This window comes from Lissotriton helveticus, chromosome 3_1 (genome assembly GCF_964261635.1).
Source record: "Lissotriton helveticus chromosome 3_1, aLisHel1.1, whole genome shotgun sequence".
Taxonomy (NCBI): domain Eukaryota; kingdom Metazoa; phylum Chordata; class Amphibia; order Caudata; family Salamandridae; genus Lissotriton; species Lissotriton helveticus.
The window spans coordinates 700983167-701009091 of record NC_136061.1 but is presented as its reverse complement, the minus strand read 5'-3'; the positions used below and the strand labels follow the sequence as shown (position 1 = coordinate 701009091).

Genomic DNA, 25925 nt, shown 5'->3' with positions numbered 1-25925 from the left:
AGGTTTTATTTTATCACAAGGAACTTATTTTAATACATGTCCAACCCAGGGAGCCTGACTAATGAAGTTTATTGAAACTGGTGATGTTTTTCTGTTTAACTGGGTTGCCGTTGAAAATAAAGGCATTACGTTAAAGCATAACCTTAACCTATGTGCTCCTAGTAGAATTCGGACTTTTCCTTCGCAATAGTTCGGAAAATTAACATTGTTAGGTAGTAAATCGTACTTGTTAATCAAAGGATGCTCTGGAAGCTACCACATGTCTATCACGAATGTGCTCAATGAGCAAATGGCTGACTACTTACCTGTACCTAAAGGTAATATTTTCATCTTTAAAAAGCTGCCCCTACTGACGCACTCATCTGAAAATGAATTCATACAGTAATATAACTGCTCAACCTGTTTGTATATCTGAAAATGAATACATGTAGTAATATCAACACAGTATGATTTCACAACGAATGACCACGTAAAGCAAACTGGCGCAACCAGTTCCAGTTCTAATACCACGTGGGACCCCGATGATGTATCGAGTAAAAGAAGACTTCTTTCAATATGGACGTCCTCATGGGGAGTCTCTAAACATGGAGCAGCAGAAGGCTACCAGTGGTCAGCAGCATTGGCCTGGCATCTGTAGAGAACGCTTCTTGTTTACTTCCTAGTGCAAGCAAACAGCTTGTTCACCTTTGCTGATTCCGAGACCTTTAAGGGGCACTCTCAAGAGGGCTGCAAAACAACATTGGTAACATGATTACAGAAGTCACTGAAGGCGCTGCGTACCTGGGGACAGGAGCCGTCAAACCCTTCCTTCTGAATATAGCTCTGGATGGCCCGAAGGAGCCGGCTGTAGCCAGGGGTCATCTCGCTGTGGGGAGTGGAGAGAAAGAAAGGTTATTTTTTCATATTTGAGACTCGAATGCAGAAAAAGTGCGCAGGAGCACTTTGCGGACATTTACTACAATATGGCCACCAATGATCATGGGACCTCAGCAAATCACAGAAGAAAAAAGCCTAGATTCGGAATATGCAGGACACTATTTGTGATGCCTGGTGCTAACGAGGCTGGTGGATTGATACCATATGAACGGCAAACTCTACAGAGACCGAGCTGGCTTAATGATGTCGAGCTTACTTAGCTCTTGGAAAATTAATGATCTAATGAAGTAACATCAACGCTGAACCCACCTCAGCCCTTCAGCAGTAATCACAGATAATGAACACACAGTTAATTAACTGAGATCTCAAGTACACCTGATCAGTGCGCTGATCAACTGAGCGCCGCTTCCAGCAGTGCTTGATGTTTAGCAAAAGCCCATTTGATCAATGCTAGGGTAGTAAGGAATTTAGAAGTGTTGTTATTAAAAACAACAATTAGGAAATGACAACTGTGGAAATAATCTTGTTCAATGAGATTTTAGTTATTGCATATTGCACCCTCATTTTCAAAAGAGACATTTCCAAATGTAAATTTGTTTCACAATATGAGTAAAAGGACGTCAGAAAATAATCCAGCAAAACTTTCAAGGTGGCTGAACAAGAGTAAATTATTCGTAGAAGCATACTGCTCTCAAAACAGGTACACACACGAGTCAGAAAGACGACGATGACATCTTAAAAGCATGCTGAAAACTCACAGTAGGAGGATAAGTACCTGCTCTTATTCCCATCTCTAAATACACAAAGGGGGTAGGCCCAATGGACAGGACCCAGGTAGGGCCTTATACGTACTAAAACAGAAGAAAACCTGGTGTCCTAATTACTTATGTAATGTTTTTGCAACAACCACGCTATATTCTTTTGGTGATTGGGTTATTTATTCACCCTATTTATATCAACTCTTTTTTTGAAAGGACTTTATATCCTTCATATGGAACACATAAATACCATATACTTATTTACATACATAACAATTGACATGATACTTACAATAATATACAAAACCAACACGTTTTTGACATACACAATACTTTGGACAAAACACTACATGAACATAACTACATCAAAACAAACCACTGTGCCACATGTAATCAAGCGATGGCGCAATTGAATATCATTAAGTGTTCTGATAATTCAGTCCAAACTGATTCCTGAATCAATTCTATTTCTTTTTGATCCTTTATCCACTTTTTGCTAATTTAATAGCAGTTGTTCATGAAAGTATTTATTTTGTCCCTTTATTTACACAGTTTGAGCAGTTTGAGCAGGTCTGTCTCGCTTTCAATGTCCAGAGGAAGTGAGTCTCAGAGCTTGGCTGCGGTCACAAAGAAGGCTTCTTAGACTAAGCTGGTTTTTCTACAAGGGAGGATCCTAAAGTAGCAGATGTGCTACACAGTGCTGATAAGTTGGAAATGAATGTTTTAAGTCATCGGACAAATGGCAAGGTCTATTTCCAAAACATGATTGGTGGACAAGACAAAAATAGATCAGCTCCAGTTCTTCAATAGATTTTTTCAGCATTCCTAAATAAACTGCATTACAATGGTCTAGACAGGAAGATACAATGGCGTACACTACTACAAGTTTGCGCTGAAAAGTATTATAGCAGATTGTAGGTTTTAGATGCGAAGCTGTTAAAAGCAGGAGCAAGATACTGCATTGTTTAAAGGAGTGTAAATAAGTATAGAATCTAACTTTGTCTCACACTTTTTTTTTTATTGTAGTCTGGCTTCTGTAGGAATCATAAACTGAGTGTTTGGTACTGTAATACGGAAGTAAAATTTCTACCTTGGATCAATTCAAGACAATAATGCCATTCTCTAAGATGAACTACTCAATGGCAGGTTTGAAAGATGCGGCTTGCTTTGGCCACATTTGCATTCACTTTCCGCACCAATTGGGTGAGAGACACACCCCCACCCACACACAACCAGAAGGACTGGATAAAATATGCTAAAGGACTTGAAGGCACAGATATGTCAACTAGGAGATCAATGTGGCATGGAAACCTACAATTTTATTATGGCAGAAGCACGTTATTGTCTTACCATGGTCTTGCAGAGCTGTAATATTTGATTATCTCCAGATCTCAGAGATTCTGTCACAAACCACAGGGTGTTTCCTGTCTGAGGAGGATCATCAGTAGCCTGGGTGTGGATGTTAAACCATGTATGTGTTTTTTGCGTTCTCATGCTTGCTATGTGTAGCTAAAGAGCTTTACCAATTCTGGTAAATTCATTATTAAGACTTGTTATGCCCTTGCTTGGCTTGAGGTACCTGCATGAGGCAGGTGGGAACATAATAACTTGTTAGGGTCAACAGGACCCATTTAAATCAGTGTAGTTGTAGGTGTTGGTTTAGTGTTCGATCTATCTAGTATACTGTTTTTATGTAGAGAGGATTGCTACTGGAAAGAGGTACAACTATATGTTGACTCTTAGCTCTGATGGATAAATGTGCCTTGTTCTGAAAAATGCATTCTGCTGGAGGCTGTGACTGTTGATTATGGGTGGTATTGTAGTGAGCTCTGTGATAACCAACAATATGGAATAAAAGAGCTGTGTTTTATGTGTGCTCCGAGTTCTGCCAGATGTTGCTTTATGTCGATAATGCCTAAAATGTAAAAGATACGCACAACATGTTCTGAGCACACCTGAAAGAAGGCATCATTATGCATGAGTCACCGGTGTGCCCAGAAAGTTTCCAACATGTCAAGGTTGGGCACTAACTTGTCAGAGCTGCCATTACGGCATTCACAAGTACACATATGCCAAATAGAGCACTTTTATTCAAGGCTGACTTTTAGAGACTAGGTTAGGGGTGGCAGCTTACGGCACAGCCACTATGTATCAGTGGTAGCAACACTCATTTCTAGAACAAATCCTTTATGTCAAAAATAATAACCGTTATCCCGGGAGGACCATTACACCTAGCACAGCCACAGTTCTGTCCAAAACACCCCCAAGCATGGAAAGGATGCTTTCCATTAGCAAGCCCTGGGGCCTAGTCATGGCAGGCCAGCAACATATACAGAATCCCACGAACAGGTCAAATAGTACCCATTAGCTACTGCTCAAGGTCACTGTTATGCCAGGAATATTTACCCTTCACCCTCCCACAACAGCCATTCACTCACAAACATGAATACATTAGGAGCCTGCAAACACACAAAACTTTCTAACACGGCAAGTGGACCTTTTGATTCTCTCCTTGCTTAGCAGCTCCACTCCCATCCTGGAACCAGCACACGCTGTCATGATTGCGAGCTTTTGCTTGTTCCACTGAGGTTGTCTCGCAATGAGAACCTTCCAATTCAGAATCAGGGATCAAGCTGGAGCACAACCATCCTCTTTCTCCTTGATCTCGCCCCTCCAGACAGGGTTCGAGAAGTGGGCAGAAGATGCAAAAGACCCCTTGTTGCTCATTTAGATAATTTACTGCACTGCCTGAGGCTTGTAGTGTGGTCATGACAGGGGGTCACTACTGTGAAAACTCCTAACACATGCAAAACATACAGTGCAGTGACATGAAAGGAGAACTGTCTCCTCAGATCACTTCTCATGTCTACAGAAAGAGCAAGGATCGATTGGCTTTACAGTGCTGTGCATGTATAAAAGTTTGTGTAGGGTAATGGCTTTGCAACCCCAAGGCCCAGGAGCCACCATTCAGAATTATCTAATTGGTATAGCAAGAGTTTACATAGAGGTGTGTAGTGTGATATCCCAATTCACATTTTAGTGACACCCACTAACTGATTTGCATTTGTACCAATACAGTTTTCTCTCACCTGTTTTTTTAACAATCACGAGGGAAAAAATCCCCAAAATCCAAATGTTAAAATAAAAAAGAAACCAAATGTCTAGCTTAAGATGCATTTAAATCAGAAATCTGAAGTGCTGTAAGTACAAAATCCTTAAATGGTTAATAAAGAAAATTACAACTGCGTGTTTGAAATACAACAGACATAGGCAAACCAATGCAATCTATTTCCTAATTTTAGTATTTACTCTCCAAACCTGAATATACTGAAAGGACAACAACAGCTAACAATAATATAAATAATATTATGAATGTATACATTAATTCTGCTTGAGTAAAGTTTGTTTTTTGAAAGGCAAAAGAACATGGGATAATTTATTCAGATTTTCACAACTTTTTTCCCTCTGTTGGCAGATAGCAGGTTTATTTAAACGCAAGCTTACAGCACAGGCAGAACAAACATTCAAAACACAAGTTGTAAACATGTTTAAATGTATTAGGTCCACTGCTGGTCGTTGCCACAATGTTTTAAAGCGCGTCAAAGATGTGAAACGTTGAAATTCCTAGCCATATTTCTAAGGCAGGTCGTAGCTAAACACTTTTTAATTCTGACAATCGTTCGAGATAATTCATCATTTCATCCTTTTTTGCTCAGCCATCTAGTTACTGATAAAGCAAGTTGGCAAGAAGGTATCCTAGTTACTGCCGAGTCCTTGACTTTCCCATTGATACCGTTTCTAAGCATTTACCAAAGGTTGGCTTATCAAGAGAAAGACAAATAGACTTATTATCAGTGAGTAGACCCCATTACCAAAGACAGCCTAAGCGTTTTAGCGAATGTACCCAAGAATCTGTGCTGCGATAAATCAGAGACCTTAGAATTAAAAGCAAAAGAACACGTGTACTCGCTACAAATAGAGCACATACGCAAGCTACTATACTACCGAGAAAAAGCACACAAATGTGATATACACTTATTAATTTAAAAAAGGCTATAGTAAAAAACAATGTGAATGCAGCACTAGAAATATTAGAAGTAAACAGATGGGGGTGTTATCTTTCATTACAAAAGTGGCCTATTCTTGCTGTGCGGTGTTCTATTCTCCTCTCGAGACTTCCTGCACCTCATGTTTACTCCATTGTTGATTATACCCTATTTTCCGCTTTGCCTGGCGTATTATAAAAACTGCTTACACTTCTGCTAGAATAGCGTAACCTAGGCATAACATAGAGGACGCAGAAGAATGGAACAGGGCTGCTAGAATGCTTCCAGTTCGCTAATATTTATTCAAATGAGATTGCAGGTTATACCTAGCACACACCAAACGAGGGTGTGACCATCATTGTCTGTTGTAAAATAGCCGCTTGTGCATCCGAACGGATGTGGAAGGAGACATCCGGAGAGTCAATAGAATGCACTGAAGACTAGAAAACTCGAGGAGGGCTGATGCAAGATGACATGTCTCAAGGTTATGGCTGAAACGTCCTGAGGCAAAACAGCCAGTGCGCCTCAAGGAGGCCAAACCAAATGTGCACTTACAGCCTGATTCATCAAGCCGAAATCGGCTCGCAAAGGGCCAGATTCTGAGAATTTGGCCCTTTGCGAGCGCTATTTTTGCATTTGGGATTCATCATCCCAAATGCAAAAATCGGTAATAGCGATTTCGCTATTTTGCGAGGAATTACATTTAAGGAATCTCTATTTGAGATTCCTTAAATGCAATTCATCATCCATTTAAAAATTGCGAATTCGCAATTTCGGCCCGCTATTTACCGCGAGGTCAAACCTCGTGGTAAATAGCGAAAACTTAGAAAAATGCTTTTAAAAGCATTTTTCTAAGTTGCATGTTGCACACACACATGTCCTTTGGACATGTATGTGCGCAACATCTGTTTCAATTTGCATTTAAGGGGTGCTACAGGGTGTCCTTTGGACACTCCTGGCACCCTTTAAATCGCTATCTTATTTGCGAGTAGCAAATTGCTAATCGCAAATAAGGAATAACTCCCCATGCATTCCTATGGGCCTTTGGCCTTTGGCCCATAGGAATGCATGGGGAGTTATTCCTTATTTGTGATTAGCAATTTGCTACTCGCAAATAAGGATTGTGTAGGAATCGCTATTTATTTAGCAATTCCTACATGAATCCCGTTTTGCAAGTCCTTAATAGCGATTCCTTATGAATCGCTATTAGGGGCTCGCGAAACGGGAGATTGATGAATCAGGCTGTATATGCCTACACCAAACCTAAAATGGCACAGCATACTATAAGCAACAGTAAACCCTTGTCAGTTGACTATAAATCTACATGCAAAGCAAAATATCATCATGTAGGTATATAGCTGTCTCAAATTATAGAACTGTAGACACTCCGGAGTTTTAAGGTCTTATCACTGATTCGGGTTCGTCAGGGTATGAGGTGTAATTGAAAGACAGTAAAAAAAAAAAATGAACAGCTCTAGACATCTTACTCAATCTTGCATGATCAACAAAAAGTACTGAAGAATGTGCCTTTGTTTCATGAAGTCTAGTAGGTATGAGTTGGACTTCTCCTCTCCGCAGTCACCCCCAAATTTTTGGTCTTCAACTTCCAGTTTTTTCTGAACCCGTTTTTGTTGGCTTTTAGGCCTCTGCACACGTTACCACTGCTAACCAGTGATAACGCGCTTGTGTTCTCTCCTTTAAACATGGTAGATTGGCTTACACCCAGTTTGTACATTTTATTTAGTTGTAAGTCCCTAGTGAAGTAGTACTACATGTACCCAGGGTCTGAAAGTTAAATGCTAAAAGAGGGCCTGCATCACTGATTCTGCTACCCACTAAAGTAGCCTGCCTCAGGCCTGTCTGTGCAGTTTTAAACTGCCATTTCGACATAGCAAAGAAAACCTTTTGCCAAACCTAAACCTTCCTTTTTAGGTCGAGCCTGGGCAGCGCATGCGCTGCTCTGCAAGGGATTCTGTATTGAGGGAAGGACTTAAAGCTCTGCCCACTCTCCGCCCACATTTTTCATTGGCTTGTGTCACTGTCCACTTAAAACTATGGCTGTTCATTGGTAAAAAGGCTTAGTAGTCCCTCCTTAGTACTGCCTTGACTAATTTTTTATGATTCCATAGCGACACCCGCTGTTACATGTGTTGTTGTTCAGTAGGCTTTCATTACAGCCTCTGAGCAGTATTTTCTCAAAGAGAGTTCTCCTGCCAGCTGTAGCAGACAGGACACGCGCTCTCCCAACGCTTTTTAAAAATTTTATAGCACGCACTTCCAATGCAATAGGTCTCGCATTTGCGAGAATATAAGCTATTGGCATTATTATTACTTTTATGATTATTATTTTGCATTTTTTGAGCGCATAGCTACCAGCAGGCATCCCAGCGCTAGTGGCTACAGGCAAAGCATCAACCAATAGTTCTCAGGCCGTATTGTGAAACAGTCAGGTCTTCAGCAGCTTCCGAAAGGAGAGGTGATAAGCTGTTGAGCGAAGATGAAGAGGTAGGGTGTTCCATAATCTGGCTGTGTTATAAGAGAAAGCGTGGCCTCCTAACTAACGGTAAGAATAGGTTGGTTGAGACATCTCAATGGGCGATAAAAGTTGATGAGGGAGTGATTAATTGTGGGGCCTTTTCCCCAGAGGGTCTTGTGGGCTATACACAATGATTTACATTTTATTTGTTCATTTATTAGCAGCCAATGTAGAATTTTATGGGCAGGCTTGGTAGAGTGAGTTTTGGGGGTATTAAGTAGCAGCCTGGCTGGACAATTTTGCACGACTTGAAATTTTCTTATAGTGGATTTTGGGGCACTAAGGTAAAGGGAGTTCCCGTAGTCCAGGTGGGAGAGGACTAATGCTTGAACCATGTCTCTCCTAGTTGGCATAGGAAGGAGTGGTAAGATTTGCTGGATCAGTCTGAGGATGCCAAAGCAGGTAGCTACCAGCTTCACTGCTGGTAGGCCCAGAATGCTGCCGCGCGTGCCATCTTCGGCTTGCATCGACGAGTGAGGGCATCAAACCTACTGCGTACGTTACACTGGCTCCCCATCCGGAAGCAGTTAATATTCAAGGCTATGACATTGGCTCATAAAGCCTTGCATGGCGCGGGTGCCCAATACCTACAAAAGAGGATGGCTTTCTATCTGCCGGCACGATCTTTAAGATCAGAGTCACAAGCATTAGCAGTAGTCCCCCGCATGAAGAAAGCCCGTATCGGAGGACGATCTTTTAGGCTGTTGGCCCCTCAGCTTTGGAACTCCCTACCTTTGTCCTTGCGTTCCATCTCCAACTTATCTGCTTTCAGGAAGAGCTTAAAGACCTGGCTCTTTACTGGCTAGAGTCTCACAATTCCTTGCTGTTCTGTCCTTTTACTGTTATGTTTGTATGTTTCTCCTTCCTTTCTGGTCTGGAGCATAAAGCGCTGAGACACTCCATTGGAGTAGCCGTGCGCTATAGAAGACCTATAATAACATAACATAACTGCTTGGTGGTCAAATTTGAGAGACCTATAGAACCAGACCCTCAAGCTTTTAACCTTGGGTTTTGGGGCTGGTGGGGGGCCAAGACAGTTAGGCCAGCCCGGTCCGAAATTGGAGATAGAGTGGTTGCCAATGACCATAAGCTCAGTCTTGTCTCCACTGAGCCATAGGCCCGAGCATTCTATCCATTTGGCTACCTTCTCATTGTACATAATAATGCCTTTTATTTATTGGTTTTAAAAACAACACATATATAAAAGGCACTGGTATTTACAATGCCATTAGCTCAAACTCTCATAAATGTGAGATCTACTGCATTGCAAATGCTTGGTAATATGTACTGGCCACCCCAGAATGGGCCTTAAACAGCCTACAGGGCAGAGTGCAGAGTATCAATAAAAGTTAGAAATGTACTTTTAAGTTTTACATGTCCTGGTAATGAAAAACACAAATTCGTTTTTTACTACTACAAGGCCTACGTCTCCCATTGGATAACACTGGGTTACCTTAGTACATTTATTAAGTGATAACTTTCAATTGTGAAAGTCGAGTTTGGTGTCTAAGGAATCACAATTTTAAACCCTCTTTTATGGTACAGTCATATTTTAAGCCACAATTCTGAAAAAGCCACTATAAAAAGTTGGCATTTTCTTGACCCAACCATTTGGTGTCTGCAGCCTCTATCCTGGGTCACATGACTAGGCGTGGCAGTGAGACAAAGGGGGAATAGGTGTTGGCAGGATGTGCTATCTCAAACTTGATAGTGGATAGGAGCAGTCATCTATCACACTTGCACATCACAAAGGCTGTGCCTCAGCAGACCCATAAAGGGTTTCACACTAGTCTTCTGTGCCCTCAGACAAGCTAGGGCAAGGACAGGGAGGCAGGAAATTACAAACATCTCTTGGGATGGAAACCTGCAGAGCCTTCTCCTACTTCAAAGCTGGTACTATTGAGACCCGAGATCCAACTTTTCAGTACACCTCTGGACCTGTGGAAGACTCAGAAGGACTGCTGTGCTGCTCTGCTACTCTACTGACCTGCTGCCTGAGTGAAAAGGACTTGACCAAAATCTTGAACCCAGAGGCACCAGAGTGACTCCAAAGGCTAGCTGACTGGTCTCCTGATCAGAGCATGGGACAGAAAAGGCTCCAACCACCTTGAACCCACCATTTGGACTGTCTGAGCAAGAGGTGCCCCTTAAGTCCTGAACCCTTGGAAGTGAGACTGAATGTGCTCTGCCTCCCAGCTGTGGTCTTTTGAGCAGAACCGATGCAGTGCAACACATCTCCCTGCAGCATAACCACAGATGTAACTTTGTAGTTTTGAGAACTATTTGTACCTAAATCTTTAAAATTTCACGCCCTCAACAAGTAACCTAATTTCCTACAGTCTAAAAAACCTATGTTCGCCTCTTTCACTGGATGGCTCGTTTAAAAGCAACATATGACCACATTGTTCTTAACGCTGGGAATGGATTACAAGATTAAAGACTCAAGTAGGACATCTAGAAAGACAATTAAAATGATGCATCCATAGACTATCTGCAGCAGCAAACCAGAAATGCAAACTGCAGTTTCAAAAAAGAAAAAGAAAACTAATCTCTTCCAGAATATAAGCCAACACACCAAACAAAAGAAAAGTCAATAATTCTCTTAGATGAGCTTTGATGGAGAGGGTCAATGCAGGTCTACAGTTCCCAGCAAAGTTAAATTGTACTTAAAGTATATCTTTGAGAGAAAAAAATACTGCCTAAGTAATTGGAGAGCTAGAGGAAGACTGATGAGAAGGTATCAGAGGGCACTGGCCAGAGAAGCAATGATGTTGCATAAGAGGAGCAATCAAGAATAACAATTCGATCTTTTCTACAAGTAATATGAACACTAGTATAAATGTTTACTTATAGCTACAAGAGACAATTATTCTCAGGGGGGTGGCTGCTTATGGGAAGAAAAGAATAAAGCTGTGCTGATACTAGCAAAACGTGTACAAAATGTCTTTATATAAAGTTTCAGGGGTTTAAGTCTTTATTCAGGTGAGGTAATAAAATAACACGAAGACAAGACAACAAGTTCGATTTCAAGCAGTTATTGAAAACCGGTCTAAGTTTCTGAGACCATCTCCTCCCTTTCTCTGTGGCAGCCACAGAAAGATGGTAGTAATATTCGGTTAGTTATATGACCTGGGAGGAAAATGAAAGTGCTACATATGATTCTTGCAATAAAAACAGATAAAGATTAAATCCTATGAAGTTGCTTCTCACATTTCCAAGCTATGATAACTATAGTTTATAGAGCAGTCTGCCAAGTGTGGAGATAGAAACTGCCATCATCATCATCGATTCGCTGACACTCATTTCCCAATCTTTCTAGCATTCACACAAGTAAGACAGTGAAAGCACCTTCAATCTCAAATCCATGGAGAGCACATCCCCCTGGTTGACAGTACAATCTGAATCTGTATTAGGACTGACCCAAGTATTTTACTCTGCCCACAAAATAGTAGTCAGAGATTATGCAATTTGTGAAACCAGACACAGCATTACAACTTCGTCCAAATTTACCTAAGGCAAAATAAGTAATGCCAGTCTAGCAGCAGTAGCAATTTCTTGCTTTAGTATGTCCCATGAGGGAAACATCTTGCAGCAGATCGTAGTGAGCCGGCAACTCTCACGACTGGCATGCTGGGAATAGGCATGGCAGTAGTAAGTAAAACATCCCACATGGTATAAAAACACTTTTAAAATGTTAGGATTCTAAAATTGTGGCATACAAGCGGCCGGTTTCAATGCATCTAACTCCGGGCGTAAAATTTCAAGTATGAGCATTTACATATTTAATTAGTGCAACTAATCTAAAAATGTCCATAAAAAATTCTCGTTTCTTAAATACAATTTCTAAAATGCACTACCGTCCTAAAACATATATTTATACTCATAATTTAAGAGCAGTTTGCCTAACTTAATCCATATATAATCGGTGTAGTATTACCAATTATGTAGGTGCAAGAGTGGACTTTTTAAGTTTCAACCAAAAGCAGCACTGCCCGTGATATTCATAGCATTGCCTTAACTAAAACATTTTCGGCCTCTTCGAGAACGCATACAAATTCACAGGCTTTGTGCAACAAGTTAATCCCTAGATAAAAATCAGGATATCTAAATAGGTAATAAAGCTATATAAATCTTTTTCTTTAAATACATCAGTATAGGTCATAAAATCATACAGCTAGAGCTTTATAGGCCGGATCTAAAAATGTTTTGAACGTTATTATTGCACTGTCTTACCGGACTCTAAAATAATAACCTGACGGCTTTCACAGTAGACCTTATTTTCTCTTAGTTTCTGGCATGCTGGGAAAAGGCATGGAGTGATGGGCATGGTCAAATGGAAAAATAGAGACGGTGTGGTGCTGCTTTTTGAAGGACCCATTGCACATACCACGGGACAAGATGCCACTTCACTATGCAAGTGTGGAGGGATAGGGTCTATAACAGGGTGTGGCCAGAGTCCACCAACAACCATCACAGCAAGGGGCACGTTTCTACTGGCACCAATTTCAATGCAGGTATTAATCATTTTGACAACCAATGACCAAAACCAGAATAATAAAGGACTATAGCATGAATGTGAAATCAAATAAAAAAATAAAGATGTAATAAAACATTATGGACATAGTCAAAATCAAATACGTGCATCAGAAATGTACCACAATAATACAATGAATAATACAACTGTTTAATTAATACTTATTTCTAAAATAAAAATAATTGTACTAAATATAAAGATGGCACTTATGCTTGGAGAGTACAGTGGCTAATGTGTGACTCGATTTATAACTACATACAGTATACAGTTAAAACTAAGCCCATCATTTTCAAGATGCCCTCTTACAACGTGGATCAGTCCATTCCTTTAAAACTTTCCAAAAAGCAGCAAGCCTCTGCACCCAACCAGCCTTTGGCGAACACGACTCCGTGGGCACGGACTTCAGTGCAGTCAATGTAAGTATAACAGGAGGGTTGGATAGGGCTGCACTAGCATGGACGTGACTGAAAGAGCGCGCATTCGGAATTTACGTAAGCTATGACTATTTTAAACTTTCCTGTTCCTGATGGAGGTGCTGCGTCCATCAAAAAAAGTGGCTTTATAGATTTCCAAGGCATATGTTCTTTTTAAATTTATAATTGTGTATGTCAGAGAGAGAGAGAGAGAGAGAGAGAGAGAGAGAGAGAGAGAGAGAGAGAGAGAGAGAGAGAGAGAGAGAGAGAGGTGTGTGTGCGTGTGTGTGTGCGTGTGTGCGCGTGCGTGCGTGTGTGTGTGTGTGTGTGTGTGTGTGTGTGTGTGTGTGTGTGTATTTATTCAATGAAAAAACAAAAGTTAAAGAGACGTTAAAGTTAGGCATTTTAATTTTGTCTTAATTTTCATTAAAAAAAGAACTGAAAAAAAAGAAAGGTTGAAAGGACATTATAGTTAGATGAGAATTACAGCTAAAGCATACCGTAAATTAACAACACCATTAAAATTCAAACCTTATAGTTGTCTCAAGTACTTAGAAATCGTGCCCTAAAGTAACTATAACTCACACTCCTGCCATGCACAGTGTTAGATGCTCCCAGGCAGGTCAACGTAAAAAGTTGACCAGACTTGTATTGATATTGAAGCTCCTGAGCCACCATTCCCAAAAATGTACACATGAAAATGTCTCTGGCATGGGGTAGCCCAACATCTTATGAACACCCACAAACACTTCAGCTGACACCGAGGGTCCCTGCGTGCAGAGGCTTCAACTAGCAGCTATTGGACATCTTCGTGAAGGTGTCTAATTCGTGTCCAAAACAGAGTCCTACATTCTCTCCCGCCAAGTAATGGAGTTGGATCCTCCTGCGGGGTGATTCTTGGCACTACACCCACACACACTCTAGACATACACAGCGTAGGGATTGCATAGTAGGAGTACACCTGATTACTACCTTGTTTTATATGCCTGCATACGTACACTGTCTTGCTATTTACTCTTTTGGTGGTTGTAATCACTTTTATCTGCTTCTGCCTACTGATTATTGCAGCACATGTATTCTTTACAAGAATAACGTTGGTTCAATAAGTATATTAAAAATGTCCCATTGGAGGAGGAGCTACGCTAGCAAACAAGATGGCCGCTTAGGCTCCCGGCTCCGCCGACCTCCGTCTCCGGCCGGATGATCCTGTCATATATCCTGAGTTTACGCCCATCCTCCGTGTGGATGAACCGTAGCAGAATCTAATTGTGCAATCCCGAGAATTTTACCGGATTGCTTGACGGAGTTAAGTCGTGTTTTAATTCGCGGCCTAGCCCAGCTTGTGAGCCGGGGCCTCGAGTACTGGCCCAGCCGGGTTGCAGTTGAACAACATCGGCCGTGGGACTCAGGCAGGGTCAGGTCTATCGCTGTGGAGGTTGTCTTTGCCCGATTCTGATGGCGGTCATTGGGTCTGGTTAACATCGCAGGAGTGGCGACAAGGCACGACTGAGGCTGCGGGCGGGGGTCCCTGTCCCGGAGGCCCGGTTTGCCCACCGCCGGTGTTCGATGGGTCGGGGTCCTCGCTCGCGGTAACGGAGTATAGATCGCTGCCGCGGCAAACAATAAGTCGCCCTTCGTCCCCGTCCATTCCGCTCGTCTGTTCCCCCCGGAGAGACCCGGCTCTCTGGGTAAAGTGAGCATGTTCGATATCGAGCGAGAGGGGATGGGTCGGACGGAGTGTGAACCGTCGCTGAAGACCGTACTGGCCGCCATCGGGGCACTTCACTCACATGTGGAAGCCATTGTCCACAAAATGATTGCGGGTACAATTGAGACAGGGCGTGTGAGACCGGACTCTACTCCATTGCAAGATCTAAAGCGAGCTAAGATTCCCACGATGTCCATTTTAATGGAAGATGAGGGCCCCGTGCAGCAAGAAGTATTGAAGCCCTTGGTCAGTGTGCTGATGGATAACTGCGAGCTTGGGGCTCCGAAAGGATCGCTACGTCTGACATTGCTGCCGACTGAAAGAGGACAAATCGGTTCTCCATTCCCGTAGACTCCTGTTGGTGACTGTTCTTGGATTGAGACAACATCTTTTCCCTCCCTGGCAGCATTACTACGGTCGCGGAGGAAACAACATTGGGATTTAATGTCGGTGAGGGAGATCTTCTGTGCGGATGGGGTTCTCAAAGACTCAACATTTTTGACTAGTTCCAGACTGAACTTTTTTTTAACTCTTTTCGCACTTTGATTCTTCTGTGGATGCAGTGGTTCGACCGGAAGGGGTTCACATGAAAGATCGGAAGGGCCAAGGATGAGATTGACTGACTGGGTTTGATATCATGGCTTCAATGGATATGGGATTTACTACCATTATGCTTACGGGAGATTGGGCGGTGTTTACAGCTTCCCCTGTTTCGTTTTGCCTGTGTTTTCCTGATAGCTTTTTGGTTATATTGCAGGGGTTGCTTTTTATGACGGGGGGGAGGGGAGACCGGGAGCCTGTACGAAGATGTCCTCCTCCACTTTTCTATATTTAGTTAGATGGGGCGACAGGCACACTTGTAGTTGGGGTTAGGCGAAAGCCATATGCAGGGGTGCAGGGTGGGGAGAAGGGGTTCTTTGTATTGTTTATGTTTTTGTTTCTATGTTTAATATCCTATTAATATCCTGCTATTACGTGCCTTCCTGATGGGTAATCCTGTTTGGTGGGTAGACGGGTCCTGGGGGGGGATATTGTCTACACTGTCCTCTACAATGTCTTACGTTTTAATATTGCGTGCTAGTTGCTGTCGTTGTTTAGTTTGCTGCTCTACTGCATTACGCTTCCTGCCACTCGAAATTGTTCTGCTCACTACGATCCTGTTCCTAGGGGTGGTGGGGTTTGTGATTGGTGCTGGTTGAACTGAACTTCACATCTCCTGCATATTTTACGGCCGCACGCCAGTTACAATCTATGGCCCAGCTTTGGCTTCCGGGATCTTCAGTCTATTCCGCTGTTATGGTTGTATAATTGTTGCTTGTTCCATGATGTAAGGCACCTGCCGTTGGTTTTTCTTGTTTTTATTAATAAAAAAGAATTTATAAAAATGTCCTATTGTGTATTCTATGTATATATCTCCGAGAGCAAGAGCGCACAAGTGTCTGAGTGAAAAGGTTCTAGATCCGTTATCATGATGCCAGAGGGTCAGGGTTGTCATGTTCAGTCCAGAAACCATTTGCTCCCTGGTTGGGTTAGGGGGATATTCGGTGGCATTGTGAGCCAGCTGGTCTCAAGGCCAACCTATACTGCGGGGTGCATGGAATTAGCATAGGAACCTCACCCTAAGTTTATGTTATCCACAAACGCACAGGTCCTACAGATCGGTAGGAACTACACAACACAGGGTCTTAATAGCTAGTTTGACCTTGTGTTCTGTAATATGATCTTCTATCTGTGATCTTTGTGAAGCAGTGAGTTTTGTGGGAGATTGCGAGTATTTACATTTTCTTTTGTGCTTCTATATCCGGGCATTCCTTCACAAAGAGTTGGGTATATTAGGAGCAAAAGGCTGATAGCTTATCCGTATCATTAGTGAGCCTGGTTCCATCAGCTAGAACCATTTATTTAACATATTGGCATTCTGTTTTAGTCGCAGGAGGTGGGCCAAATGTGAGATTATCTTACTGCTGTGTATGTAACGTGACTGTTTCAGTTTGTGTAGGGTAAGCTCAGCTTTATTAGTGTCCATAGTGCGCAAATGGACCTCTAAGAGTTGTGATATGCTTCTGCTTTTGGGACGTGGACGCTAGCTTGTAGTGATCTTCCAGGGGTTTAAGCTCCTTCTTAATGGCATGCCTGTGTTGGTGTCTGAGCCTCCTAAAATAGGAGAGCTTATTTAAGATGTAACACTGACTTATAGACATCCCAAAGACATCTCTCTAACATCTCAATGGCGTAGTTATGCTGCAAATACTCCTTAACACCTTCCATGCTTATGACGAGCTCAGCGGCCCCTCCCCCCACACCACAGGGAAATTAGCCCCTCGTGGAAGGGGTTAATGGATTCAGTCAATTCAGTCCTAAGCACTGGATCTTTCACAAGGTCAGAACTGAATATCTATCTGGGGCACCTCCAACGGCTGCTTCCCAGATCAAGCATCACGGTTATAGGTAAACAGATTTTACCTATCTTTGTGGCCATGGTTGAGGCAGTTAGTGGAGAGCTAACGAGTATATACTATATAGTCAATTCTCTAACGTGTCTTGTGTACATGGGGGGAAAAAAGTATATTCCTGATCTATGGCATGTCGTTTTCACCATGGAGTCCCATTTCCCTCAACTTCGCATTTAATTTTGCGGAGAATCCCCCCCAGAGTGTGTGGGGTGCCCGATCCTGTCCTCATAACTTGGGGATATCAGAATGAAATAAAGTCCCCCATGAGGATGATACCACTCACAGTAAACTCTGCCAATAAGTCAACAGTTTTTGACAGAAAGTCCTTCTGGCCAGTGCTAGGGGCATCACTATCAGTGCGTGATCTTCAACCGAGCCCAAGGTAGCTGCCTCCCCTATCTTTTTTACACTCAAGGGCTCGAAAAGAGAAACCATTGTGCATAAAGATTGTGATCCCAATGTCCTTTGTGGGCCCAAGGAATAAAGGCCTGAGAATAGAGTTTATATTTGAATCCAGGGTCTGTCCCCTCATTCATCTGCAGAGCTGTTTCCTGTACCAAGATAATATTGTGTCCGTCTTCTTCATAAAGGACCATATCTTGGTTTGTTTAGTGGGGACAATAAACCCCTTAACATTAATAGAAAGCACCTTAGCAAAGAGCCAACCTAAATAGCCCTTATGAGAATTTTGGGTGGCAGCATACCGTGTCGTGTAGGATGAGTAAATAAAAAGGAACAGAGCGTCTGTTATGACAATGATAAGAGGTCTCTGCATGAGGTGCTTAGGCCCCCAGCCTCTCCCAATCCTCCCATATCCAACCCAAACACAGAAAAACAAATGAACCATTGATAGAAAATAAAATCAAACAGTCTCACGGTGCCACGAGACTTCTCATACAGATGACAGGAGCCCACTTCTAGGTTGGAGGAGATGCAAATGCACCGCCATTGTGAGATAGGGCACGATGATACTGTGGACTGACGCGGTCTGATAGCCCCAAAGCCTGAGGTTCGTTTTAGAATATTGAATCTGGTGTGCTGGAAAGTTTAGGTTCAGCATATCCAACTCCTAAGCAGGCGGCTACAAGTGTGAAGCCAAAAACACAAGACAATATCAAAAATCATATGGTCTCAGGAAGCATGTAATGCCATATAGTACCTGGAAACGTAGAGAACTACTTTGAATGCAGACGTGCTCCTGGTGAAAGAGCAGAATGAAGTCACACCTTTGTTCCGTTTAAGGCACTTTTGCAGCTGAGCTCTCTGGGTTTGTTACTAGGAGGTAGGCCAGAGATTATCTCCTCACTCGGACGAACCAGACTCCTGAAGTTCTGTTCCTGGCTCCACCAACGTGATCCCCAGCAGGTGTGATGCCGTTGTCAGTGCAGAGGTTTTGTGAGACTTGCTTTCATAATCAAAGACACTGCCAAATGGGTAGATTCATCTGTACCTGATGGTGTTATGGTGCAAGTAGACCATGATTGGTCTGCACTATTGCCATCTTAGAAGCGCTGCCAGGGATATATGCTGAATAGTCAACACGAGTAGCCCTCATGCTGGATTCGGTCCATGGACTTAGCAGCCTGGAGGGCCTGTTCTTGCCCCTTAAACTCATGGAACTCTGCCAATATGTCCAGCGGCATAGTCAAGCTGTCTGTCCTTCATGGACCTACAAACTATACTCTATTGAGTGCAATTGAGGTGGAGGTTGACACTGATGAGAAATGAGAAAAGTTCTAGAACAAGGTGTTCAAGGTCTGAGCCCACTGCCCCTTCCCGGACACCCCAAATGCAAACGTTGTCCTGCCTGGAGCGATTTTCAAGGTCTACAAACTTTCTGGTGAGGACGTCATTTTGGGCATGGAGATCTGAGCGCATGGCCATGAGTGTGAAGCTCTTCAGTATCAGTGCCTTCCGGTTGTCTTCTGCTCAACGATCTTAGTGTGCACTGTATCCATGTCAGACCTCAACGTCTCAATTAATTCACTGTGGTCAGATCGGAGGGCACTGAGCTCAGAGGAGATATCCACTTTAGGTTTTTTCCGCAGCTCTGTCTTGAAACATTGGAAGCTTGCCAATAGATATATGCCTTTGTCCCTGACACATTGGCCGCCTCTTAGGCTCATCCGCCGCTCCAGTCTCCACTTTAAATGTCACTCCTGTGGGGAGTAGTCACACTGAAGAATCCAGTGAACTTTCTCTAAGTTTTTTGGGAGGCATGGGAGGAGCCAGGCAGCAGTCGATTTATACAAATATGCAGCGGATGCAGCCTCTTGTAGGGAGTATTCAGGAATTCAAGAGCACTCTTTATATATGTGCTGTGGTATAGAGATTGGGGCCTGTGGCCATACAGGTCTCCTGTGGGGGTAGCTATGTCAGCTCTATGGGTGCCGCCGACCTTCGGCCTTTCAATGGCAGTGGTCTTCTGAGAAGTTGTCTCAGTTGGCCCTGTCCTCGTCGATCTCTCAAGCCGGCGCCACCAGCCCTCCACTCTGAGGAAACTTCCCTCAGAGCCTGGTCCGCAGTCTAGCAGCTCTATTCAGGAGGGAAAAGGCACTTGGGGCCTCCCCTAGACCACACCATGTCCATGTCTCTAGGCCCTCCACCGTACATAAAAGCAGTTCACAAGTAGGGAGGCGCAGCCATCTATATGCCGCTATCTTAAAGTCCATCACCTTGGCAGTGCATTAATCCAATCTCGCTTGGAGGCCAACAACACTACCAGGGACTCTCCATCCAGACCGCACTGGATCCTGAAGATTTGCATGGATCAGGCAGATGGCTGCTCTGGTCGGGGTCCAGTTCATCTCCGACCCTCACTCAAAGTCAGCACCTCTGTCGCAAGGTAGAGAACAGAACAGCGAGTGGGCACCGCCACTCATCCACTCTTCTGCCGTGGCTCCAGGCTTTATGAGGTGTCCTTACGACTACCAGGGACTACCTCCCAGCTCTGCTGGGTTATTACATCGGGGGAGAGGAGCAAAAAAAAAACCAGACATGGCCTTCTTGGTCGTGGAACTCGAAAAGGTGCTGGCCATCTTGGTCTGTGGCAAAGCCCCCTGCCCCCCTCCCCCGAGATTTCAATCTTCAAGAATCTAAGTGTTCCACACAAATGTGGTAGTGATGGAGGCCAGAAATATGATGTTCCTTCATACAAATATGGATTTTTGTCTGAAACAAAAAAAAGTCATTGTGACTGCTCGTCTTACAATCAAAAACAAAATGCCACACAAGCATAGACAAAGCCAACAGGTCTGTCATTGGCTGCCAGCCTTTTGGCTTTAATAATGCTTTTTTCATAATTTTTTTAATACTATATTTTGGGGAGATGCCTAGCCCTCGCCAATATAAAAAAAACAAATAGGTAAAAGAAAAATATTTTGGGTCTAAAGAAGCACACATTGCCATAGAAGTCCTAAGCAATTTAGAGAACTACATTGAAAGCAGATGTGCTCCTTGTGAAAGAGCAGAACAAAGTCACTCACTGTAAAGTTATACAATGACTGATTCGCTGCCCCATGCTGTATGCTGTAGCGGGTGGAAGAAAAATGTTAAGGACACAACAACAGACTGATTTTGGGAGAGGGCTGGATGAAGGCCCTTAAAAGTAATTATATTACATAAATATATCTATATATAATTGTGGCAAACACAAAAAGGCTCAGCAAACTGGTTCAACTGCACTCCCTCCGTCTCTAATGAGATCGCACCCCACGCTAGGCCAACAGTGGCCTCAATGGCCTCAGGACTGCTTGCTACGAGGGAAACCTGTTGTGGTACATTTAAATTTAAATTAACCTTATCCTGCACCTGGACTACATCCTCACCATCACCCATATCTAGAGACAGGAGCTGGACACGATTGGGACTCAAATGTTTGGACCAATCCACTAGATCTAAGTCAGACACCTCTCCCAAACACTCCCCAACGGCCAAATTACTCTGCCCACTTAGATACTCTCGTCCGACTTTGGGGGATATCGCATGCCCAATTAACTTTGTGGGAGATTTCCTGTTCAATACCAAAGTCTTTGGCAAGACCTTAAAAAATGAGCTAAGTGATGGAGTAACCTTAACCTTAATCTTAGGCTCTGAAGAACCTGCCCTAACCACTTTCTTGCAGGTTTTCTTATTCTTAATTGCCTTAACCTGTATGACCTCTTTGTTGTTAGAGACAGGAGAAAGAGGAGACCCACCCCGATTGAACAGCAGCTTCCGTGCCCCCCTTCCTGCACTCCTTAATGCGTACCTGCCCTAGCCACCCCCTGCCTCTACAACAGCCTCTATTACTCCCCATAGGTTACCAAGCTCCACAGACCTCCCCGCACACTTCACTACAGGAGTTCAACGCCCTGTGGCCGCGGAACCACTGTTGTTTTTTATGCAAGCATGAATCTCCTGAGGCTTGTATGACCGTTGCTGAGCACCAGTATATGACAAAAGTAACTTTGGGGTTTTTGTTGCAAAAAAACATTCCTCTATACTACTCCCGCCGCTTCTGTCCGCTTGCTTTCCTCTCCCCCATCCTCCCCCTCGAAAAAGGATTCTGGCTGCAGCTCGTCGACCTTTGGCGAGCTCGGATGCCGCTCTCGCCCAGCTGAGCCCCGCTTACCCTGCTGGCTCCACCTCTCAGACTGCCTCGCATCTCGCCAGACTCGGTACGGCTCCCGCAGCTGACCCCGCCATACACCACCTTCACTCGGTGATTTACTAACCGCTAGCGTCTTGCTATTCTCTCCCGAAAAAGCAGCCACGAAGACTACTGCATCCTTCAAACCCCTCCTGTGTCTCACCAGACCCCTTGCAGTACGTCAAAAAGCATTTAGACACAACCCGTGCTTGACCGACACCTGCAGCCCGCAACTAGCCGGCCGCCATGTTTTCCTCCTCCAATATGAACAGTTGGAGCAGCAGAGGGAGGTAGAGCAGGAGTGCAGTGATCTCTCTGTTATTACTTTGCTTAAAAATTTAAATCTTCAGATGCATAAGAGATTAGAGGAGTCAGAGTCAAATTAGGAAAGCATTAGGGCAGCTTGCTGGCTATTAGGGAGAAATATGGATGACCTGAGTAGTCGAACGATGTCATTAGAAGTCGAGGTTTAGGACCTAAGAGAGGAGGTTATGGCAAATCGGAAAGAGCTAGAAGTATTCAAGGTTAAGGAAAGGGAGCATGAGGAAAGGGTAGAAAGGTTGGAGAATATGCAAAGAAAAAACAACCTGAAAAGAAAGGTTGGAGAATATGCAAAGAAAAAACAACCTGAAAATTTTAAAACTCCCGGAGGGTAGAGAAGGATCGGATATTAGAAAATATGTAGTCCAGTTACTGATGAGTGAGTTGCAGTTGGAGGAGACCGAGGAGGAGATCTCCAGGGATATTCAGAGAATACATTGTGATCCCTTTAGGGTGAACCCAAACCGTGCTAAATCTAGGAGAATCTGGATTAATTTCATGACGTATACTTTAAAAGAAAAGATTTTAGCGACTGCTCTGAAGAAGAAAACAATTGAATTGGAGGGTGCTAAGATTGAGATAAGATCAGATTCATCATCTGTAACTGCTAATAGACAGTGGGAGCTTGGTAAAAGGATTGAGCCATTAAGGAAATTGGGAGCGGCAGTCCAATTAAAGTTTCCAGCACTTTTGAAGGTGATGTGGAACAAAAAAATGCACTACTTCCGTTTTGTTGATGAGGTTGATAGGTTTTTGGAACAGTGTCAGCCTGGTGATATTTGAGTTAGAAGTTACAGGTTGATTGGTAGATGGTTGTCAGTTTGTTTGTTATGTTTTGTTTCTTAATGACTCCAGGTAGGTACGTCATAGTTCTTATTAAAGATGTAATGTTTGCTATTTTCACCACCCGTAAAAGGGCACCCATAGGGCTTAGTTGCCATGGGTAATTGGAACGGGTTTTCTGGGGTAAGAAGGTGGATTCTAGGGTGTTTTTGGGGAGGGCTTGGGAGGGGTAAAGGGAGAATACATAAAAATCCTCAGAAGCTTTTTTGCTGCCAATGGATGAGTGGATTTGTGAGATTGTTTGTTTATGTTTGGGATGAGTGGGGGTAGTTTAAATAGGTTGAGATTTTTGACGTGGAATGTGAATGGTATGCGTGTGAAAAGAAGAAGGGGCTTGATTTTGAAGTATTTGAAGGATTCCTTGGCTCATATAATTATTTTACAGGAGACCCATCTGACCGGAGATGAGAGTGAGAAGTTGTTCTCTTCTCAGCGGTGGCTGGCTCATGCAGTTTATACTCCACAGACAGCTGTGACTAAGGGAGTTGCAGTCCTTATTAAGCAAGGTTTAAATATTTTGGTGGAAGGGAAGGCAACCAGTGTAGGAGGGAGGTGGTTGATTGTTAAGTTAAAGGTTCATGGACAAGTGCTTATTGTGGTGGGCTATTATGGTCCAAACCAGGATGACATAGGATCTTTAGACGATTTGGCTAGAGAGCTATTGAACTTTTCAGGGCAGTTCATTATGGCAGGTGATTTTAATACAGTATTAGATCATAAATTAGACCGTTCTGAGAGGAGTAGAGCAGTTAATTCTAGAATGTCGAATAGAGATAGATTGATGATGTCTCGGCTGGGCTTATGTGATATTTGGAGATCCAGGTTTAGACAACAGTTAGGATTTACGTTTTATAATAAAAAATAGAATCATAAATCCTGAATTGATTATTATTTGGTGGAAAAAAGGTTGGTGGATTTAGTCACTCAGGTGGGACATGTGGGAGTACATCTCCCGGACTACTCAGCCGTATTTCTTCGGTTGGTAATAGGGGACAGCGCTTCGGCTTCAATCTGGAGGTTAGATCGTACGATACTCTCTGATCAGGAAGCAGTAGAGGTTTTGAAGGAGGAGACAAAGGTATTTTTTTAAATGATTCTGGGATCTGCAAGGATAGAGATTGTGTGGGGTGCGTATAAGGCATTTGTGCGAGGGAAACTGGGGACTTTGAAAGCTAGGAAAAGGAGACTCTATTATGGCAGGGTTGCAGATTTGGAGGAACAAAATCGTAAATTAGAGGCGGGCCTGGTAAAACTGAGTAGTAGGAAGCCTAATGAAAAGGTCCTTCAAGATCTCACCGACTTGAAAGCTGATCTAGCAGGAGTTTTGAGAGAGAGAGTTAAGGAGAAGTAGGATACTAGCCAGCTTGCTCATTTTGAGTTTGGCGAGGAATGCAGTAAGTTGTTAGCGTGGAAGACAAAAACTGACCAAGTTCGAAATCTGATTAAAGAAGTAAAGAATGAGGATTCGGGTCTGATGATCTCACATGATAAAGGAATAACTGCAGCTTTTTATGCTTATTTTGGAAAGGTCTATAAGGAAGATATGACGGTTGAAGATCAGGCTGTTCAGAGATGGGTGGAACTTATGGATCCTTTATCAGATGAGCTGAGGGAGGTTTTGAATCAAGAGATCACGGAGATGGAGGTTGAGGAGGTTGTGAGAGGGGGAAAAAGAGGTAAGGCACCTGGGCCAGATGGCCTACCTGCTGAAGTGTATAAACCTTTGCTTGGAATTTTAGCGCCGATTATATGCCAGCTGTTTAATGAGATCTTCTTGGGTGACGCTTCCTTGCCCCTCTCTTGGAATGAGGCAAATATAACGGTATAACTTAAACCTCAGATATCACCAAAGAATGTTGAATCATATAGGACTATTTCCTTATGAAACACTGATTCCAAGTTTTTTGCTAAAATTATTGCAGGGAGGCTGAGTGGTGTAGTTCAGGAGGACCAAAAAGGTTTTATCAGAGGCAGATATTTGAAAGAGCTGACTTTCTCGCGTATTGGTGCTATAGACATGTCCTCGGTTTATGATCTTCCCTTGGCGGTTACCGCTTTAGATGCCGCCAAGGCGTTTGATCGCGTTAACTGGGTATATTTGCACACTTTAATTAAGCATTTGAACCTGGGATTGAATTTTAGTAAATTTCTATTAGCTATATTTCAGGCCCCTACAGCAAGAGTGTTAGTGAACGAGACTCTGACCCAGCCAGTTTCAATCATGGGGGGCACCAGGCAAGGGTGCCCGCTGTCACCACTTCTGTTCGATCTATACATAGAACCATTGGCGCGTGGAATAAGGGCTGCTGAGAACATTGTCCATTTTGAGTTTGCAGACTGGTCTAGGAAAATCGGATTATATGCAGATATAATTATCTACATTCCTAATTTACTGCAATCAATGAGTTGTCTCCTAGACTTAGCTAAAGAGTTTGGGGCTGTCGCAGGTTATGACATCAACAAAGAAAAAAACAGAAGTTATGACCTGGAATATAAATACGGAGGGTATTTCTTGTAAAAATGAGATCAGGTATCTTGGAGTTAGGATAACTCATAATATAGCAGATCTCACTAAAGTTAATTTTACTAGGCTTAAAAAAGAGATAAGCACTAGTTTACGAGGATGGTCGCACTTACCGTTAACTTTGTATGGTCGGGTAAACCTGGTTAAAATGATGATTTTGCTGAGGTTAACTTTTTTATTTGAATCAATACCTTTGATGTTTAAGAAGGACTGGTTTGTAGGTTTACAGAGTGAGATCAGTTCTTTTCTGTGGGCATCAAAAGGGACGTGTCTTTCTTGGAGG

At 43.1% G+C, this 25925-nt stretch overlaps 1 protein-coding gene across 7 annotated transcripts in view; it reads right to left on the bottom strand.

Moving 5' to 3' along the window:
- The window catches only part of ELP4 (elongator acetyltransferase complex subunit 4), a 1619784-nt gene that overhangs the window by 809706 nt on the left and 784153 nt on the right, over window positions 1-25925 (bottom strand). For all 7 annotated transcript variants that reach the window (XM_078680831.1, XM_078680837.1, XM_078680832.1 and 4 more), the window contains exon 6: window positions 781-865. In XM_078680831.1, coding sequence (XP_078536957.1) covers window positions 781-865 — 85 coding nt within the window. The remainder of the gene's footprint in view (window positions 1-780; window positions 866-25925) is intronic.